The sequence below is a fragment of the Archocentrus centrarchus genome, chromosome 6 (genome assembly GCF_007364275.1).
Source record: "Archocentrus centrarchus isolate MPI-CPG fArcCen1 chromosome 6, fArcCen1, whole genome shotgun sequence".
Taxonomy (NCBI): domain Eukaryota; kingdom Metazoa; phylum Chordata; class Actinopteri; order Cichliformes; family Cichlidae; genus Archocentrus; species Archocentrus centrarchus.
Window position 1 is genome coordinate 27,701,279 of NC_044351.1, and position 19,895 is coordinate 27,721,173.

Below are 19,895 nucleotides of genomic sequence, written 5' to 3' on the forward strand. Positions count from 1 at the left end.
TTGTATCAAATATTTTGTTTAAATTGGCTTAAATCCCTTTTTTGCCCTCAAAAAATATAAAAGTAGGAAAAAAATACATATCCAATATAGTGGTTTATAATACCACTTCACTCAGTATTATCAATATTAACAAAAAAAGAATCACAGACATGTTGAGGGCTGAACGTGTTTCAAATACTGCCTGTTTTTTTGTTTTTTTTTTAAAGGGTTCCTGCGTTATAAATTATTTTCATACAGAAACTAGCTTCCATGAAATTTGAATCACATGGTAAATTGTGGATGAAACTTTATAATCAAACATGCAGAGGGGTACTGGGTACTGCATGATGTCCATATTTCCAAACAGCATATTGTTTAAAACTGATTTAGCCATGCTGACCCTTGCAGGGTGTTCTTGACCTCAAAAATCTAAACTTACTAAATTTTTAACAGTGATATATTTTGATCATATCAGACATGTTACACGTGTATTAATAACTTTTGATTTTTTTCTTTTAACCAAAATCAATAATTTGTTGCATATTTATTCAGTTCAGCCAGTGGGTACAGGGCAGCCACTGGATTTATTTGATGATGTTGGACTTGTTGGTGTTCTGTCAGTTATTGTGGGAATTAAATTAATAGATATTTTAAACATAGCATTCAACATATTCATAAAATGATAGGAGACAGGAGGTTTGCAGGTTTGACAGCAATTGAATATCACCACATACACACAGGTGATTCAGGGGAACACACAAATTTCTGTGTCTGTAATTTTTTCAAGGCACTTGGTCAAATGGCCAAATATAATCTGTGCTTAGATTAGAATGATAGTTTTGAGGCTTGTCATACTCACTCTCATTTTGTGTTTAGGGCCTCAGTTTTATCTAATACACAACTTTGTGTTCATGTGACACTGTATCACCTTTATCATATAATTCAGGTTGCTTTAGGACTATGTGCCTTTGAAATTTGGTTTTGTAGACCCACCTGTGTTTGTGTAATATGAATTAGTGTGGGTATAAATTCTAATTAGATAAAAACTGTCCAAATGAGTTTTTTTTTGTTTTTTTTTAAATAGAAGTCTTAAAAGACTTCCTAAGGAGTGTTTTAGAGCAGTAGTTTTAGTTGGAAAAAATCCCTCATCTTGACAAACTGCTGTAAACTATGAAGTGCTCCAGTGAACTGTGTCGTTGAGTTTGTGTAAAAAGGAACTGGTTAGTAGAGCCAGCTTGGTGACCTGTCGCAGGGCTAACACAGAAAGACAGACAACCATTCACATTCTCATCTTAAGATTATAAAATGATGCGCCTGCTCTTTGTCTGGGTCTTACTTTATTCTTCCTCTTCTCTTCCTGTCTCTGCATCTTTCTCTGTCTCTTTGTTTCTCTCTTTCCTTTTCTCTGGTTCTTTCTTCTCTCTCCCTCTTTGTCTTAAGTCTGTTAGTGTCTGTGTTTTGGTTTTTGTCTGTGTTTTGTGTAGCCAGTATGTCTAATAAACAGCCTGCATTGGAGCCTGCGCAATAATTTTTTTTTTTTGGAAACTTTGATTTTAATTGAGTTTTATACAGGATTGAATCTACTTCATTTCAGCCAAAAAGGAACACAGGGACCCCTAAAAGTCACGACCCAACAGTTTTACTTCGACTTACAGATATGATAGTTATTAATGTTCAGGAGCCTGAGTCAGAGATAAAATCTTGTGTAATAGTTTGCTGTCTGCAGCTTGTTTATCAGGGAAGAATGTGAAGATTGGTGTTAAATATTAAACATTTTCAATCATAATTAAAATAGCACATTTCTTACTATTTGGTTAATATGAAATCCCATGGCTACATATTTGCAAATGAGGGCATTCTTCAAGGGAACACAGCATTCTCTTTCTGCATGAAGACAACACTCTTGTTGTATAAATGTAAAACAAACTAACTCCAGCGTATCTCTGTGACCCTGGTGTTGGAGACAGACAAGGAAACATTACTTATCATTAAACACTGCCTGCCTTCACTACAGGAGCTGCTTGGCCCTTGAAACCCATGCCATGAAGTTTTTGGGGATTTTTTTTATCGCTTTGGTATTAGTATTTACAGTTAGTTTTAGTATAATTTATTGACAATTATAGTGGTCACATACACTGGATTAATGAACAGTGTATGCTTTAGTTCAGTAGTAATAATATAGTAATTATATATATTATATATATATATAGACACACACACACACACACACACATCGAAGATAACATGCGTTGGTGAATCAGGGGCTTGCTTTAACACGGAACACGGATACAGTGAAATAATGCGTCTTTAATGAAGCAGAGACAGGTTTAACCCAAATATGTGTGTGACCGGTGATCAACCAGAGGAGGGATGATTGATTGAGACTATGTGTAACATACACCCGCAGAGATACCTGTCAGGAGAAAAAAGAATGTGGTATCTGATGTTTTACATGCCTGATATTTCATATAGGGGTTTTTTTACTACTCTAAAACACTTTACGTGTGAGGCCCTGTTTCTCTCTGGGTGGAAAATCTCCCCTTACTTCATGTCTTTGTCTAAATAAGGATGTGCATGTTCAAGATCCACGCATGCTTCCATCAGTGAAGAAGTTTAGACACTGAGGCCCTGACATTAGCCAGATATGGAAAGGTTGCATACCAAGTCTCTCACATACACTGAAAACTAGCTGAAGCCGGTTCTCCATAATATATCATGTTTGATGTAAACTAAAATGTGGGAGTGGATATGAAGGTATAAAACTCTTGTAATCCTCTTATTCGCGGAGCAGAACGATTGGTTTTCTTCCTCTCCCGTTCGTCAAACGGATGATAGGCTCTGCCTACGAGAGTTTCTCCAACACACTCACAGCAGAACAGAAGCAACATTATTTGGCGTCACGTTATTTGGCGTTCACGAACCGAAACAATCTGTGATCTGCAGCGACATCTGACACCACCAGCTGTGTCCAGACACCGGCCGGGAGGGTGAGTTATTTCTCCTTAAACTGGGCTTGGTGCTTTCCGTTTGAGAATATGCATGAGCTGCTTATATCACACCGCAAATAACCTTTGTGTGAGATTCCTGCTGTGTGTTGTGAGCGATTCTCCCTATAAATTTGGAATATTATTGCGGTGTTTGAAAAACACCTCAATAAGAGGGGGAATAGGTACAATAGGTACAAGATATAAGAAATAGGAAAATAAAGATGAATGAAATACTAAGGAAAAAGAGAAATAAAGCAAAAGCTTAATTAGTAATGGTAAAGTGAGCTGATTAACGTCATGCAAGTGTAATTAGGAATTGCCAGTAAGACGTGTAATAGCACCTTCCATGAAAAATTTGCTTTAAAAATATAATTGGACTTTTATGGTTAAAATAAAATACCATACCAATTTATTTATAAAGCACCTTAAAAGAACAACAAGGCTGGCCAAAGCGCTGTACAACACATCAATCACAGCAACAAGCACAGACATAGGACTGAACAATATAAAAGACACACCAATAATGACCACAGTATTAAAAATTGAAATACTTAAAATATCAAAAAGTTTTAAAAATAAGGAACTACAAAACAGAAAAATTAACTTAACACCATAGTCACAGTCTCACACTAGGTCGAAGGCCAGGGAGTAAAAATGTCCTTTTAAGCGAGATTTAAAAACAGCGAGTGACTGAACCTCTCTTACATATAATGGCAACTCATTCCATAATTTTGGAGCCGCAACTGCAAAAGCTCTATCTCCTCTGAGTTTGCGTTGCAACTTTGGAACACATAGCAGCATCTGGTCTGCTGACCTAAGGGAACGAGAGGAGGGAGCAGCAGTTCAGACAAACACAAAGGGGCATGACCCTTTAAGGATTTAAAAACAAACAAAAGAATTTTTAAACTGGAATCGAAATCGAACTGGAAGCCAGTGAAGAGAAGCCAAGATTGGGGTGATGTGCTTCTGCTTTTTTGCCCCAGATAAAAATCGGGCAGCAGCATTTTGCACCCGCTGTGGGTGAGCAATAGAGGCCTGGCTGATTCCAAACAAAAGCGCATTACAGTAGTCAAGGCGAGACGTTATAAATGCACGTATCACTGTCTCAAGATTACCTTTGGAAAGAAAAGGCTTGATTTTTGATAGCCGACTCGGCTGAAAAAAGCAGGATGTCACTACTGCATTTACCTGAGCGTCGAGCTTTAATGCGAAGAATCAGAATCAAAAATCAGAATCAGGCTTTATTGACCAAGTATGGCTCACACAAACAAGGAATTTGTTTTCGGTTACGCTCACAGTGCACGAAAAATACAGTAAAAACAATCTTATTCACACAGCTCACTCTCTCCTTACACACACATTCATATCTGTAAATCTAGAAAACATTTAAAATATTTAGCATGTGCAATTTACCTTGTAATTTTAAAAAGCTGCAGTTTGTGCAGTATAAAAACTATATAAAATATATAAATAAAAAATTGAAGTAAAGGTGAGAATCCTGTGTATGCCCTTACATAAATTAAATAGGTAATTTTTGATATGCAAGTGTCCCAAGTATTATCAGTTCAGTAGTGTTCAATTGTTCATGAGAATAATGGAAGTTGGAAAAAAGCTTCTCTGTAGCCTGGTCGTTCGGGTCTTCATATGGCTGAAACGTCGGCCTGATGGAAGGCACCGAAACAGGTGATGGCCAGGGTGAAACGGGTCAGTGATGATTTTCTCTGCACGCTTCCTGATTCTGGAGGCATGCAGGTCCAGTAGCAAGATTGTCTTAGCGTGTGCGTGTAGGCCTACTTCTGTGTGAAGGGAGTGATGTCTGTGTAGGTGTGTGTGTGTAGCAAAGTCCCTGTTCTTGTGTGTGTGTGTGTGTGTGTGTGTGTGTGTGTGTGTGTGTGTGTGTGTGTGTGTGTGTGTGTGTGTGTGTGTGTGTGTTTTGAGTACTCTGAGTGTTTTTGGGTGGTTGTGTGGGGGTTGCAGACTGGTTAACTGGTTAACAGGAGTCTTAGGTCCCGTTTAGACGACACCGTTTCAAAATGAAAACGGCGTCGTTTTGATGCGTTTCGGCCTCCCGCTTACACGACATCTTACACGACAACGGAGTGAAAATTATGTGTTTCGGAAACGGGGTCCAGAGTGGAGCATTTCAGAAACGGACCAGCTTGTGTTCTATTGTAAATGCTTGAATGCACCCTGTTGCTAAGGAGAATAAAACTGTTTGGACACAAATTTTGGACACACTAAGTTTTAGGGATGGCACGATACCACTTTTTTATGTCCGATACCGATATTTTACATTTGGATATCGGCCGATACCGATATAAATCCGATATTTAAAATTGATCCAGGCATTTAAAAATATATAAAAAAAAGAAGTCAACAGTCCCTCACACAACAAAATCAGGGTGGGCAGAGCTTTTTAGGCAGTGGCACCAAAGCTCTGGAACTGTTTACCACTCCAGCTCCATTTAGCTGACTCTGTGACGTCATTTAAAAAATAGTTGAAAACTTTTCTGTTTAACCAGGCTTTCTGGTTTCTGACTTTATTTTTATTCTTTTTCTTTTAATATGGTAATGTTATTATGTTTTTAACATAGTGTTTTCTGGTGGTGGGGGTGGGGGTGATATTGTGTTTTAATTATTGTACAGCGCTTTTCTGTCTGTGAAAAACGCTATATAAATAAACTTTACTTAGTTACAACAATAACTATCACCTGAATCCTATTGCTTCTGTGTGAGAAGCATGTTGCAAATTTCATTAGGGCTGCAACTATCGATTATTTTAGCAATTGTGTATTCTATTTATATTGATTACCCAAGTAACTGGATAAGACATACTTTTTTTCATATTAACAGTTCATCTGCATATTTTAACTTCCGTACTGCAGTTTTTCCCTGTGTGAAACAAACAGGGTGGATTTCTTCACTTACTGATCAGGTGGTTGATGAAGGACCTTCAGCTGTTTCCCAGTAAAGGTTTAATGGAGGTTACAGGGACAAAAAGGCTTCTTTTGGACACTAGAAAAACATTTCCTTCTGCTCCATCAGAGCTCACCGGCTCCGCCTCTTTGCGCTTGTGCAGACAGACTGCACGTAAATCAGCTGACTGCTGCTGTTGCGTCATCAGTGTTCACGTGAAAAACTAGGGACTGCAGGTCTATATTTAGTCACAAATCAGGGATTAAAGTATCAAAAATATTTTGACGGCGAAGGGGTTCTTCCGGTACCGGACAGTCACCAGTTCTAATAGCTTCGCTCGCTAGCAGTATGTCCGGGAGCTGAAGTAGAGAAAAAAAACATAACAGCTGATTCTGAGCACTGCGAGCACAACACACAAACAAGGCAGAGAGCGGTGGAGGCGGAAAAACATGTCAGCGATGATCGCTCAGTGTCAAAGGGAATCCATCGCAGCGACGGAGTATCTGAGGGGGTTGTTTTGTAACTCCTGATCCCCCACTCCATTCCAGTAGGTGGTGGTAATGCAGCTCTAAGCTGGTTTGGTCAACCGCAAACCCACAAGAAGAAGAAGACGACTGAGTCCTGTAATGCAGCTAATGTGAGCGAAACGTTATTTAATGTATCGGATTACATTTTTTTATTTCTTTCCGATATCCGATCCAGTAATTTAGGCCAGTATCGGACCGATACCGATACTGAATATCGGATCGGCGCATCCCTACTAAGTATGTTCAAACTTTTGACTGGTACTGTATTCTGAGCAAATCAATTGATGTTATGCAAATAAAATTGAGTTGAGCTGTATATTATTGCAGGGTAAAGATCATACAATATTATACAGAAAACCCCAGCAATCAAACGACCCCCTATGAGCAAGCATGTGGTGACAGTGAGGAGGAACAACTCCCTTTTCAGGAAGAAACCTCCGACAGAACCGGGCTCAGGAAACCGCGGTCAAGTGAGCCGTCAATTCTGAGCCGCGGTCAAGCCAGCCGTCAAATGGACCTGGGTGAAAATGAGTGTATTTGTCGCCTGATTACTGTGGATTCCTGCAGTTATTTGTGATGAAACTGGGTCCACATGCAGAGGGGGTCAAGCAGACTGATAATCTGTTGAGATTTCTGCATCAGCTTCCTATACTGATTTTTTATGAATATTTTCTGATATTTTCCATATTAAATGGACCTGGATGAATATGAGTGGATTTATCACCTGATTTGTGTGGATTCCTGCAGTTATTTGTGATGAAACTGGGTCCACATGCAGAGGGGGTCAGGCAGACTGATAATCTGTTGAGATTTCTGCGTCAGCTTCCTATACTGATTTTTTATGAATTTATTTATTTTGATATTTTCCATATTTAACAAACCTTGGTGAATTTTGTGCAGATTTGTTATGTAATTTAAGTGGAGTCCTTAACTAGCCTTAGATGAAATTTCACACCCAGGTAGAGTGGATAAGGCAGAAGCTGAATATACAAAAAATGTCAGCTATCAATGATAAGCTTTAATGGACTTATAAAAAATACAACCACACTGGACTGAGTTCATTAAATACGCTCAGAATTGTCAATTTATAATTACAATTGTACAGTCCTTTAACTTGAGCCTGGGATTGTTTCTCGTGATTTTCTGCATGAATATTAGCCACATCCATCCTTCCATCCATCCTTCCATCCTATTGCGCTTATTGGGTTAAGCGTCGCGGGTGGAGGGTTGTCAGGCTGGAGCCTGTCGCAGATTTCTGCAAAATCAGCTGTGCAGGCCATGAGGAAGACTTGAATAAATCTGTAATGAAATCAAGTTTCACACGACTAAAGGAACACATCTTTGCCGAGGGAAAAAAAAAAAAGGACTTCTGGGGCTGTACTTCTCTTAATTTCGCCAAAACACACACACACACACCACAACTTTGTCTTAAAATCCATAATTTAATAAATGTGATTGTTATATGTCATAGTGTTTTACAGAACGCGAACACATATATTAATCAAAAGCAACTACAGGTTATTTTTGTTCCGCTGTACAGAAATTGGCAACGAAAGACGAGCATTACCATAAAGCTTAGGGTAGAAGCGCAAGAAAATTTAAGCGGCGGCTGATCTGCGGCTGGCTTGACCGCGGCTCAGAATTGACGGCTCACTTGACCGCGGTCTCAGGAAGGGGCAGCCATCTGCTGCGACTGGTTGGGTAGTTGCTTAACTAATTTTAATGAATTGCTCATTTAAGATCAATTTTTGAGATGGCCCAAATATAAAGCCAGAGATCTACATGGTTTTGTTGAGCATTTACTAGGAAAAGATGCTTTCTGACTCGATGCTGACTCCGTAAGATGGTAAACGGACTAGTTTTTATATAGCGCTTTTCTCCTCTGTCTGAGCACTCAAACCGCTTACAAGTTCACGCAGCTCACTGAGGTCCTGTTTTAGCGCTCTTTGTTGTCTGCTAAGATCATCTTTTTCAGCCCTCATTGCTGCACATTTCTCCTTGAGATCATGTTCTTTTCTCATTTTCTTTCTTAGTTCATCCCGTTCTTTTTCCATGAGTTTTTTGAGCTTACTAATGTTCTTTTTTTCAGCCTTCAATGATGCATACATTAGCTTAAACACTCTTTCCCCATGGAGGTTTGTGCGCACCGCCATGATTTCACCTTTCAGAGTGCGAGCTGCCACGCTGAGGGCTTCAATCTCAACTCTGAGATTGTTATTTTTTTCCGTCCAAGACTCTTCTTTTCGGAGCGTTGACTGTAGCGCCTGTAGCTCCCTCTCAAGGGTCGTATTTTGTCTAGTAATTAAGGTTTTCTCTGTTTTCAGAGTCTTATAAGACCTCTTAGCAGCAGCTAAATCTTCTAAAGTCTCATTGATGGTCTGAATTTGGTGAGCCACTTCTTCATTTCTGTGCTTTAAGGCATCTGTCTGTTGCGTCAGCACAAGATATTTTTGTCTCCAATCTTCTTCACTTTCAAGCTGTTTGGAGACGTCAGCTTGTGTTGCTGAAAGTTTTCTGCTGTGTTCCTGCAGGACTTTCTCCTCAGCTTTAAGCTCTTCTAAAGCTCTTCTCATCTGAATATTGTTCCTAATCTCACTGATTTGAGCTTCCAAGTGCTTGTTTTCTTTTTTTAAGTTCCTCAACCTCTCCAGTTCTTCTCTATTCTCAGAGTTATGATATTCTTTAAGGAGACTTTCCCGCTCCTGGTGCAAATTCAAATTTTGAGACGTCAGAGACTCCATCAGGTTATTGTCATTATTGCACTTTTCATTGAGTAAAGATTTTGCCTCTGCAAGATCTTTCTGAAGCTCCTGAATCTCTTTTTGCAAGTCCTCATTCTCTTGTTGAATGTTGGTGTGGACATCTTTTTCAACCTCATAACACATTGCTAATTTTGCGATGTACTCACGCTCCTCCTTGAGTCTCAGGATTTCTTTTTTCATGGCTGTACGCTGTTCCTTCATTTCCTCATTTAACTTCTGTAGAGCCTTGCAGTTTTTCTCTAACACTGTTTTAATTCCCAGTGTTTCCTGCAGGCCTTGGAGTTCCTTCTGGTGTACTTCAAGTTGTTGAGTTAAAGCTTCATTTTCTCCTTCAACTGTCTCAAAGCTGTCTGTGTTCACAGAGCACTCTGAGGTTTCTGAAGAGGTAACTTTCTGTTCGTTGTGACTCATTTTTGTCTTCTTGAAATCACTGAATAAGTTTAGTTTGTATTCACCAAGAAACTACAGTTCCAAGCTGTGGTTAAGTTTTCACTAGCATATATTAGTAAGTGAGCGAGTTCTGTAGGCTGAGTTCTACCTATAGGTTTTAAGGGCATTACTTCACTTTGATCTTTTATCCTAGCTCAAAGATCAAAGTGTGATGGAAGGATAGAATGTTGACATTACATAGACTGACCTAGCAATCTGCCAAGCAACCGGCCTATGTTTTTCTTTAATTTTTAAAAGAAAAGCTGATGTGACACAGTGGGAAACATGCCTCCAGTGTTGCCAACTTAGCAACACTACATTAGCAATGCTAGATTTAGCGGATTTTCAGACCCCCCTAGAGACCTTTTTTTTTTTTTTTTTTTTTTACAAAAAGCGACTAGCGACAAATTTAGTGAGTGTTCCCGGTGACGTCGGCGACTTTTGGAGAGTTTTTTTGTTAACCTGAAATCCTCCGCTATCGCCGTGTTTTGTGTACATGCAGCCTTCGTACTGCATCCGTTCGTACGCTTTGGCATCGCGCGGACCCCCAAGAGTACCTGGCTGTTGGTTTGTACCGTAAGTCACGTGATCTTAATAGCGGAAGTGGCTCTGTTCCTGTCCTCCTGATGCAGCCGGTGCATACGACGCCGCATTGAGCGGGTGGGCCCGTTGCTGTGATACGTCAGCGCATATGTCTATGGATTTACTGAGCTGGCTGAAATCCTGCTGACCGAAGGATGGAAGTTTGTTCTTTCAGTCAGTTTAAATATTTTGTTATCTTACAGGAAGAAGTGCTTTGGTGAAGTGTACTTCACTGCAGACTGGCTTTTTAAAGAATATGTCAGCCGTTTGCTGTTTTTGCTCTGTATCTTATCTGTTTACATTTTAATAGCACAGCTGCGAGTCGTTTCTTAGGAAGGAAAAAAGCATTTATTTATTTGAGGAGCATTATTATTTAAATATGCCAGTGGCTTATTTTTGAGCAATTTCTCATGTACATCTACAGCTGAGTGTTAATAAAAGTGTCTGTGTGACATTTGGGACATGTAGCCTTGACTCAGAAGTCCCTTTTTGTTTATACCTTTGGGAAGAAAAAATATCAAGATATATTTCGTATATCGCCATTCAGGTAAAAAAAAATTGAGATATTATTTTGATCCATATTCCCCAGCCCTAGTAGTTCTAAACATATTTAGGGCATTTTTTCTTTACTTTTTGTCTCTTTTTTCTTTACTTTTTGACAGTGGGTTTACCAAAAGAAGCCATCTCATGCCATGATATGAACTGTAAGAACCCTCAACATAGCGCTGAGTTATGCACTGTGTATGAGAATGTTGTGACGTCCATTCTTACATCAAGTAAGCCTCTGTATAAAACCAGCTCACATGGTATCAAGCCAGGCTGGAATGACTATGTAGGAGAGCTTCACAGAGAGGCCAGAAGGGCTCTTAAAGCATGGTTTGATTCGGGTAAACATAGACATGGCCCTTTGTTTGAGTATAAAAACAGGTAAAAACAGTTATGCTTTAAGATTTATAAAGAGAAATGAAAACACTATGAGGTCTGACTATCTTGAAAGAAAGTTAAAAAATTAATAGTGTCAAGGACTTTTGGAAAGAAATTAAGAAAATAAATAATTGCAAAACATCACTTCCAACTACTATTGATGGTGTCAGTGATGTAAAAGGTATTACTAAGTTATGGCAGGAGCACTACAATGAGCTGTTTAATTGTGTCAAAAGTAGTGCTTATGTGGTGGGTGATATACATAGTAATGAGAATGTGATTGTCTCCCCTCAAGAAATACATAATGCAATCATGACACTGAAAGACAATAAGGCATGTGGTATGGATAACATTTGTGCTGAGCATCTGAAAAATGCAAGTAGAAAACTCTGTCCACTACTTTCTATGTGTTTCACTGGCCTTTTAGTCTCCAAAGATGTTATTCCTCTCACCTACAGCCTCGATTGCAACTACATGCAAATAATCAATTATGCAAATTAAGTGATGACATCATATAGCAACTTCTCTAGCGACTTTTGGCTGTCCAAAAATATATTATGTTTCATTGTACTTTATGACTGTGTGCCTCCTGAAACATGGCTCTGCAGACCAACTTGTGTTTTGGTAGTATGAATTATTATGGGGATAAATTCTAGTTAAGTGTGTTCTGTCTAAAAGTGGTGCTGTGGCAAAGGGCTTTAATTGGAGGAGGATCTATTATTTACTATTCCTGTCAGAAATGCCATAAAGCATGGGGTACTCCGGTGATGTGTGTTTTCATTAGCACATGTGAGAACATAGTTAGCAGTAGGGCCACTTTGCTTTCACCCAAATTTCACCTGAATTTAAGGATTAAGAGGCTGTGCCCAATACTTTTGCCCATATAGTGCAGATGGTGAAGGCTAAATAGTAAAAAAATTTAAGTAGACAAAAAACAGAGAAGTGCTCTTGAGTAAGTTGCAATCACAATGTCTAAACATTTATTAGTAAAGGTAAATTTATTAGTAAAAATTTACAAGTTAATATTCTTTAAAGTTATAAAATAATAATTTTCCATTAAAAAAATTAATTTTGGTCAAGGGACCACGTGGTCTTAATTGGCAAGTTGGATCAAGCTCATCACATCACAAGCCCCACCATTTGACTGGTATTATGTCTGCACTGGATGACCTAATCAAATTGTTTTGCAAGTGGATTTCAGAATAAGGAAGTTTTGATTTAAGTCCTGGTTCCCCATTTTATCACAAATGTCTTGACATTGTTATAAAGTGGGCCTATTCAGAAGAAAACAGCATATCATAAATTTGTGTCTGATCTCAGATAAATTTAGAGTTTTTTATTGTTGTCTTTTTCTTGTAAACTTACCACTTTTTTCTTGAAAGTTTTCCTCTGAAAATTTTCAGTCTGACAAATAACCCTAATAATCTGTGTGTGTGTGTGTGTAACCTACATGCATTTAAAATCCGGATGAAATTAATGCTGCAACCAAAGAATAATGTTTGGCCTGTATTTCTGTCCTGTCCACATATTACATGAACACTTTTCTATTTTTTATTTTTGATCGAAACATGACCCAGAGTAAAAAGTAATTCCAAAGCAGTCACACAACATATTTACATATTCTCATTCAGGTGGGTATTGTGACACAATATTTAGGCACAGATCAATGCAGCACAAGTTCTCCTCTTTGTTACAGTTCAGGACAGTAGCACCAAACACTGCTGCAGGTTAGACCATAATTCTCCTCTCTGACAGACTCGGGCAGCTCAAACTGGGCCAGCTGATGCAGCAGTCGTCGGATGCGGTGACTCTCAAATTGGGCTCGGCCTGGATCTCCGATAAGGACTTTGGTGCCATGTGCTCTGATACAGCTGTCCAACCAGTTGTGAAGGTCAGTGGCGAGGGCTTCATCATAGAACATGTCACCCAGGAGGATTAGATTGAAGGCCTCGGGCTCTGAACCAATCATGTTTTCGGTCAGACAAGCGGGCGGCTCCAGGCCGTTCAGCTCAAAGTTCATTTGGGTCGCAACGGCTGCAACTGTGATGCAAACAAGCAGATTTAGGGCTTCTACTGCAACACCTGAGCAGAAACTGTAACAGCTCCAATTTAGTATTAACAAAAAAGCTAGATTGTTAATTTTGTCCTTAGTGTTGGCATCAGCTGTCAGCCAAACGAAAGTATCAGTACTGTCAGTTTTAAGATCATAAATACTGGTGTCTAGAGGGAAAGGCTGTACGGCCCTGTGGAGCGTAAAAGGAAGTGCGTTTTGATTTTTGTGGGCTAGAATTTTAGCAATATAGTTCCTGTTATATGACTGCTTTAAAAGTCTTCTTGAACAGTTTTGGACCCATTGCTACAAACTCAAAATTCAGCAACAATACCAGAATACATAAATAAATAATAACAGACAGGTACCAGTATCAATGTCATTAGCCACTATGTGAGCAGCACCACACAGTTTTGCAGCAATGGCCGAGGCTCCACAGCCGCTCCCCAGATCCAGGACTGTTTGACCCCGGCAGACCTCAGGGTTATCCAGGACATACCTGCCAGAGGGAGTCATTAAGAAAACAAACAAAACAGTTTAACAGCAGAAACTGCCAAACACCATAAACTACACTAATTTTTATTAGGTACGCCTTCTTCCTGGCAAGCTGAACAAGCTGCTGGAATCTTCCTTCAGAGGTTTTGGTCCATTTTGACATGAGAGCAACACACAGTTGCTGCACAGCCATGAGTTGCTCTATTGGACTCAGATCTGGTGACTGTGGAGGCCATTTGAATACAGTGAATTCACTATCATGTTGCAGAAACCAGTTTGATATGATTTCAGGTTTGTAGCCTGGTGCATTATCCTGCAGGAAGCACGTGCTGCCATAGCTGAACAGCTGATTAGATATTCGCCCTAATGAGCAGATTAAGAGGTGTACCTAATAAAGTGATCAGTCAGCTGAAGCTGTCACCTTACCTCGACAGCGCCTGCCCCCCTGGCCAGTATATGGCCCAGTAGGGGTCATCAAAGGGCCACAGTTCCGGTCTTTCTCGCCAGAATCTGCAGCTGGGGGTGAATAATCTCAGCCTGATCTCTGGAGTCAGGCTCTGCTCTCCTGTGAGCTCCGTGTTTTCTGTAATAAACTTCCTGATGCGCTCGGCAGGCGGGTAAACATTTGAGAGGTATCTGTGCCCTTGTGTCTGTGTAAACAGTTTGTAAAATAGTTTAACATATTGAGTGCATGATCGGGGCATTAAAAGTCTTGTTGTCATGATAGCAAAGGTAAGATTAAGGCAAATAAACTAACGTTAGCGGTGAGGCTACAGTTATAGCCTCTTGTTTGTAAAGCGTGGCCTTTCTTAACCTCACATTCTGCCACAATCACGTTAACTGACTTTAAAAAAAAGAAAAGAAAAGCAAGTAAAAATCGATAAGACTGTTCCTGCCGTTTCCCAACCGGTGCCACGCCATGAGCGCTTCAGCTAAACGGTCTCGCTAGCTACCCTTAAGAATAATTTGCGCATCTACATCACTAAATATGATTCAGTATATGGAGGCAGCTCATGGTGCCTTTAGGTGCACCTCGTAAATGCAGCAATCTGTACGTCAGCAAACAGAAAGTTGTTTATAAAACTTTTAGGGAATTTTTTTCGAGTTGACATCTGTCACCACTATCTTGTTCCCTTTGATGCAGTGTTTTATATAATTCAGTGCTAGAATCTTAATGAAAATGGTCGCAGAGGCCCCTGAGAACATGTTTAATAAGAATATGGCGGTGTTTTCAAAAATCAACTTGATTGTCATTTTTATGTATTCTTAAATATCTGCTGATGCAGCAGTGATATGGTTATATTTGTATTTCTAGGATGCAACAATTTCAAATTTCTACAACCGCATCACTTGATAGCAGTTTGACTGATTTTTTTCTTGCAGCTACAACCATGTACCTAAATATGATTGATGATTGACCTAGGTTTGATCTATCTAATAATTATCTAATATTAGCTAAATGTTGCAGTAACCAATTGAAACTTGTCTTTCACAAAGAAACTTTGAGCATGAACATGGCGCCAAATTCTGGAAATAACCTGGTTATAATAATCTTAGAAATGTGTAAATATACCTGTATAGTATTGCTTATGTTGTGTACCACTTTCGTTTTTATAACAATCATAAAGGGTCTCAGTAATGTGTTAAACAAAAATCTTTTGGAAGATGTTGATGAAAAGTATCTATTTTTTATACAGATTTTTAAAATTCATTTCATCATAGCATTGTAGCACTAAATTATATAAAACAGTGATGACAGACGTGTATATGTCAACAAACGAAACTTTCCCGTCTTCAACACCCGTCTGTCTGTTGAAGTATAGACTGCTGAGTTTACGAGGTGCGCCTAAAGGCAACATGAGTTGAACCGCACATATTGATGTAGATGCGCAAAGTATTTTCAACCGCAGACGGCGTGACTCCGGTGTTTCCCACACGAGTGCAAAACAAGGTCGGACTGAAGTTCCTTCGACCGTCTAAAACCGGCATGCGGACAATCTTTTCCGCTCAAAACGATTCCTACCTTTGATTTACACGCAGCATTTGTTAAATTTTAACTAATGATCGACGTGCCGTTATTAACGCATGCATGTTGTTCATATTCTTCTTCCTCAGCCAGTGTTACGGGGCTGGTGGATCGGCCACAGTATTGTGTTACTAAATCAATACAGCCACAACAATTTATATAAAAATGCTTAACAGATTATTACTTTATCTTAATTCTAAGCAATCCAGACCACATATATGGTTAATATTTGTTATTTACATCTGTTAGGCCATATTTATGAACTGAAGTGCTACTTGTTTTTGAGGCATAATGTAATAATCATAACCAAGATATGTTTATCTTGAACAAATATACATGAAGCAAGGTTTCTTATCACTACTAAAATTTACTTCTTTGAACTGTATGGCTGAACAAATAGATGCTGTGCAAGTTATAATAATCATGCTTATATAAATTGTTGAACAGAGATGTCTATGTAAAGAGGAAACCTTTGTATGACCTCTCAGAAGTCGTTTTGTATTGAATGTACTTTAATGAATTAATAATAAGCAGTAATGTGAAGACAACATTACATCTACAGTCTTAATGTCACCCTCCCACCCCTGTCTGACTTCCCCATTTGTATAACATGTTGACAGCAGACGGTAGGGAAGTGAAAGTTTATACTAATGTATGTTTTTATTTAGCTGCTATGAAGAGGATATGACTTATTTTCCAGGAAGAGATGGAGAACGGCTTCCTGCGTGCAGCTGCAAGGTGGCAAGTTGGTGGAACTTTGTCGAACTGCGAATGTGTGGTTTTATTTCCTCTTTGTCTGAACTCCTTTCCTGTGTAAAAGGAACATCTTATGTAATCACATGTATGAAAATGCTCTGTGAGACTTCCTCAAGTGAGCACTTGCAGATTGCCATGCTGAATGTAGCTGCAAGACATTAAATTCTTACTACAAGAGCTGATTGAGTGTGCCTGATCATTTGATAATTTAAGAGTTTTTCTGACACTATTTGTGCCAGTCTATACAACACTTAAGGGACAGTTTGCATGTGTATTTCTTGCACCTGATTACGGTATATTGTGCCTTCCTCTTATTTTTGTTGCTATTGTCTAGAACAGAGTTTGGATCAGGGGACATTTCCTGATACAGATGAATTTGTAGGTGGATGAAAACTTCAAAATAAGAGTTGATGTCTTGCACATGAGTAACCACTGTTTGTGTTTGCCTTGGTTGCACCACACTGGTAGCCATGCAGGGTGCTTAATTCCTTTCTGGTGGCTGATGGGCCTGTTTTTGAGCTGATGGTCAATCTCATCCTCAACTTTTAACTGAGTGTCAGACTCTGATTAGACAGTGTTGCTGTAGCTCACCTGGTTGAACAGGTGGCCCACATACTGAAGACTAGAATCCTGGGTTTGAGTCTGCACCAGACCATTTCCTGTGTGTCATTCTCCCCTCCTCTGTCCCTACCCTCCTGCCCTCTGTCTGCGCTTTCCTATCCAATAAATGTTCTGAAAACACTTAATCACCTTCTTCTCTTCTAAAATCACAGCGGTTCTCTGAACAGATCTTGATCATCATATTGATCAATAATGGGCCACACAGGCAAAGCTGTTTATTTGTTGTGTCCCACCCCTGATTTTCAGCTGGGATAGAATTGGAGAAAATACAGAATAGGTCAACAGCAGCAGAGTGAAGGGATACAGCACCTCCACACTTTTATAACCTGAACACCATGCAAGGGTTAATAATACAGTATTTTCATGTGCAGTATGGATATTAATGAGTCTTAATACAACATTAACATTAATAATAATAACATGTCCAACATGCTGGACATGTGTGCAATACAAAATAAACAAAGTACCTTATTGAGCCATCCTTGCTAAAGAGTTTTAAAGAAAAAAGGGAAAAACAGCAGTGTGTGTGATCGGGTAGTTTACAGAGACACAGTCATGCATTACATGTAGTTTATCTGGTGGCAGAGTGGACTGGAGCCAGAGGCTTCAATTATGGCACCTCTTATGTTCTCATCTTGTGAAAAGGTATTGCTTTTTGATGGAGAAGGTGGAGGAGTCCTAATGGATAGTTGTCTTCTTGTCATTGAATTTACCCAGAGCTGACCCCTGTGGCCTAGACTGGCACACCCACAGATCTGCTCGGGGACTGTGTTTACAGATGGCTGCTGTCTATCACAGCGAGCGGGTGTAGCGAGTTGATGTCATATTGGAATTGCAACCTTGAGGCCCCGGTCTATGAGTCAGTGTGGCAACAGTGAAACAATTTGATCACACTCTGCACATGGAGAAGATCACGTATACCTTTGTCCTCCATTATACAGGCTGTGGTTGAAGTTTTTCTTTTTTTTTAAATAGGTCATATATAATTTGCTTGTTTAACAGACCTGAAAACTAACACTTTAAAAAACAATTTATATTCTCGATCTAGTGAAACAGGAAGACAATTTTGGTACAAGAATAAGGATTTAGTGTAGATAATGACTTTGCATCACATTTGACAAGGAAGAGTAGCACTTGAAGATGATTCCCTTGCATGTATGTACACATGTATACAGAGCAAGAAAGAAAAAAAGAATGCTACAGTGTATACAGATGCAAAATGTGAACAGACAACAGACTTCAGCTGATAAATTCTACTAAAAATGTTTCCATTATCATGATTTTGTTGTTGAAAGACATGATGTTTGGCTTCGTTTTCATTGAATTAACATTTATACTGGTGTGAGAAGTGCTTTGAACAGCTCTCCCAGCAGACGCTCTAAACTGTGGCTGTATTTGAGTGTTTTTAAGGTTTAAAGGCTAAATCCTGACAGATGAGATAGTCATACTCAGTTTAATAAGAATCAAGCCTCTATTCATCCAAATTGTTCTCGCACTCTGAACACAATAGCCGAAACGTAACATAGCTCCTCATCCTTTCAGAGTTAAAGCTATTCACCTACCACCTCCTGCAGTTTTCTTCTGCCCAGCCTGCACTAATGACACTCGTAAATTATCTACCTTTCTCTGCCCTTCTCTTTTTGATGAACTCTTGACATCCACGAGTTGCATTCCAATGGGAAATAAAGGTACCACTCCTGCATGATGAATTCTCCCACTAAAAGCAACACTTCCCAAAGAGGATCATCAAAACTTTCATCAGTGATATCTCAGTGAAACCTCCACTCTTTGAGTACTGGCTATAGATTTCTGTGTACTTTTGTCCTGTTTCCCAGGAGAAGTAGTTCAAACTACAGAGACAAGAACCCAGAACAAAGTAGCTCAAAATAGTGTAATTTTACTTCCTTGAAACTCAGTTTTATCTCTCCATTATTTCCTCTAGTTCTTGTTTTTCATTCCCCTTTAACATGGAGTGCTTTGTAAGTTGGAGAAATTCTCACATACAGAGCCTTTATAAGTAATATAGTTTATTACAAAAGGAACAATGTCTTTACATTCATGCATGACGAATGGGAGAGGGATTCCCAATCGTCCTGACTCCAAGAGAAGAGGGTTGACAGAGGTTATATACTGTTCCTCCTGACCAACTCCCACATTCCTGATTTTTACCATATATGGAGAACAGCTTCAACCGATCTTCAAGTTGTTTAACATATCAATTTATGTATGGTCAGTTCCTTATTTGGAGAGAGAGCCCAACGAGGGGCTTTATGTGCATACCTTTGTGGTGACCGAACTATAGGCTCATCCCAAGTTACCCTTTTTTGGAAAAGGTCAGTGCAGGCCTGAACTCATGGCCTTCACCCTAAAGGAAGAAACCACACATACATGCAGTTTAAGCCATAGTAGATCAGATACTACACCCTTCCTCCGTGTTTCTTCTGGTCCCTGTTTTCTCTGTTGTTTTTATGCATATGGCATTGGCACTCTAATCATCTACTGAGCCGCAATTAGCCCGCACACCTGGTGCCTATCCACCAATCAAGCTCTGCAGCACATCCACTCAGTCTTCTCATCTGCTCCTCATCAGTTTCTTGTGCCATGGCCAACTCTGTTCATGTCTTTGCAGAGTTTTGTAGACCTCTGTTGTTATTTTGTTCTCCTTTGTGTTGTGTTCCTGGACCGTGTTCATATACTTTCCAGTCCAGCTCTGCACCACTCAACCAGCTCTGCTCTCAGCCAACCTCAGTCTGCCTGCCACTGCCAGCCACAATCTCCAGTCAACATCAGCTTAATTAGCATCCAACTGCAAAACTGCAATAAACTCTTCTCACCTCCAGA

At 39.4% G+C, this 19,895-nt stretch overlaps 2 protein-coding genes and 1 long non-coding RNA gene across 4 annotated transcripts; 1 reads left to right on the top strand and 2 right to left on the bottom strand.

Moving 5' to 3' along the window:
• Window positions 1-2,738: 2,738 nt before the first annotated feature.
• Window positions 2,739-16,594, top strand: LOC115781102 (uncharacterized). 2 transcript variants are annotated; one of them, XR_004020056.1, is made up of 3 exons: window positions 2,739-2,966; window positions 12,862-12,997; window positions 16,346-16,594. It is a non-coding gene; the product is annotated as an uncharacterized LOC115781102 (long non-coding RNA). The 2 variants fall into 2 exon arrangements; XR_004020055.1 differs by having other exon boundaries at window positions 2,742-2,966; window positions 16,378-16,594.
• LOC115781100 (myosin-2 heavy chain, non muscle-like) lies at window positions 7,900-9,706 on the bottom strand. The gene has a single exon (XM_030730513.1). It carries the CDS (start codon window positions 9,580-9,582, stop codon window positions 8,272-8,274), a length of 1,311 nt encoding a protein of 436 aa, XP_030586373.1. The 5' UTR covers window positions 9,583-9,706; the 3' UTR covers window positions 7,900-8,271.
• On the bottom strand, window positions 12,600-14,634 carry etfbkmt (electron transfer flavoprotein subunit beta lysine methyltransferase). Its single transcript, XM_030730514.1, has 3 exons — window positions 14,078-14,634; window positions 13,525-13,655; window positions 12,600-13,146 (listed from the first exon to the last, which is right to left on the bottom strand). Exons 1-3 carry the CDS (start codon window positions 14,371-14,373, stop codon window positions 12,797-12,799), a joined length of 777 nt encoding a protein of 258 aa, XP_030586374.1. The 5' UTR covers window positions 14,374-14,634; the 3' UTR covers window positions 12,600-12,796.
• Window positions 16,595-19,895: the final 3,301 nt, after the last annotated feature.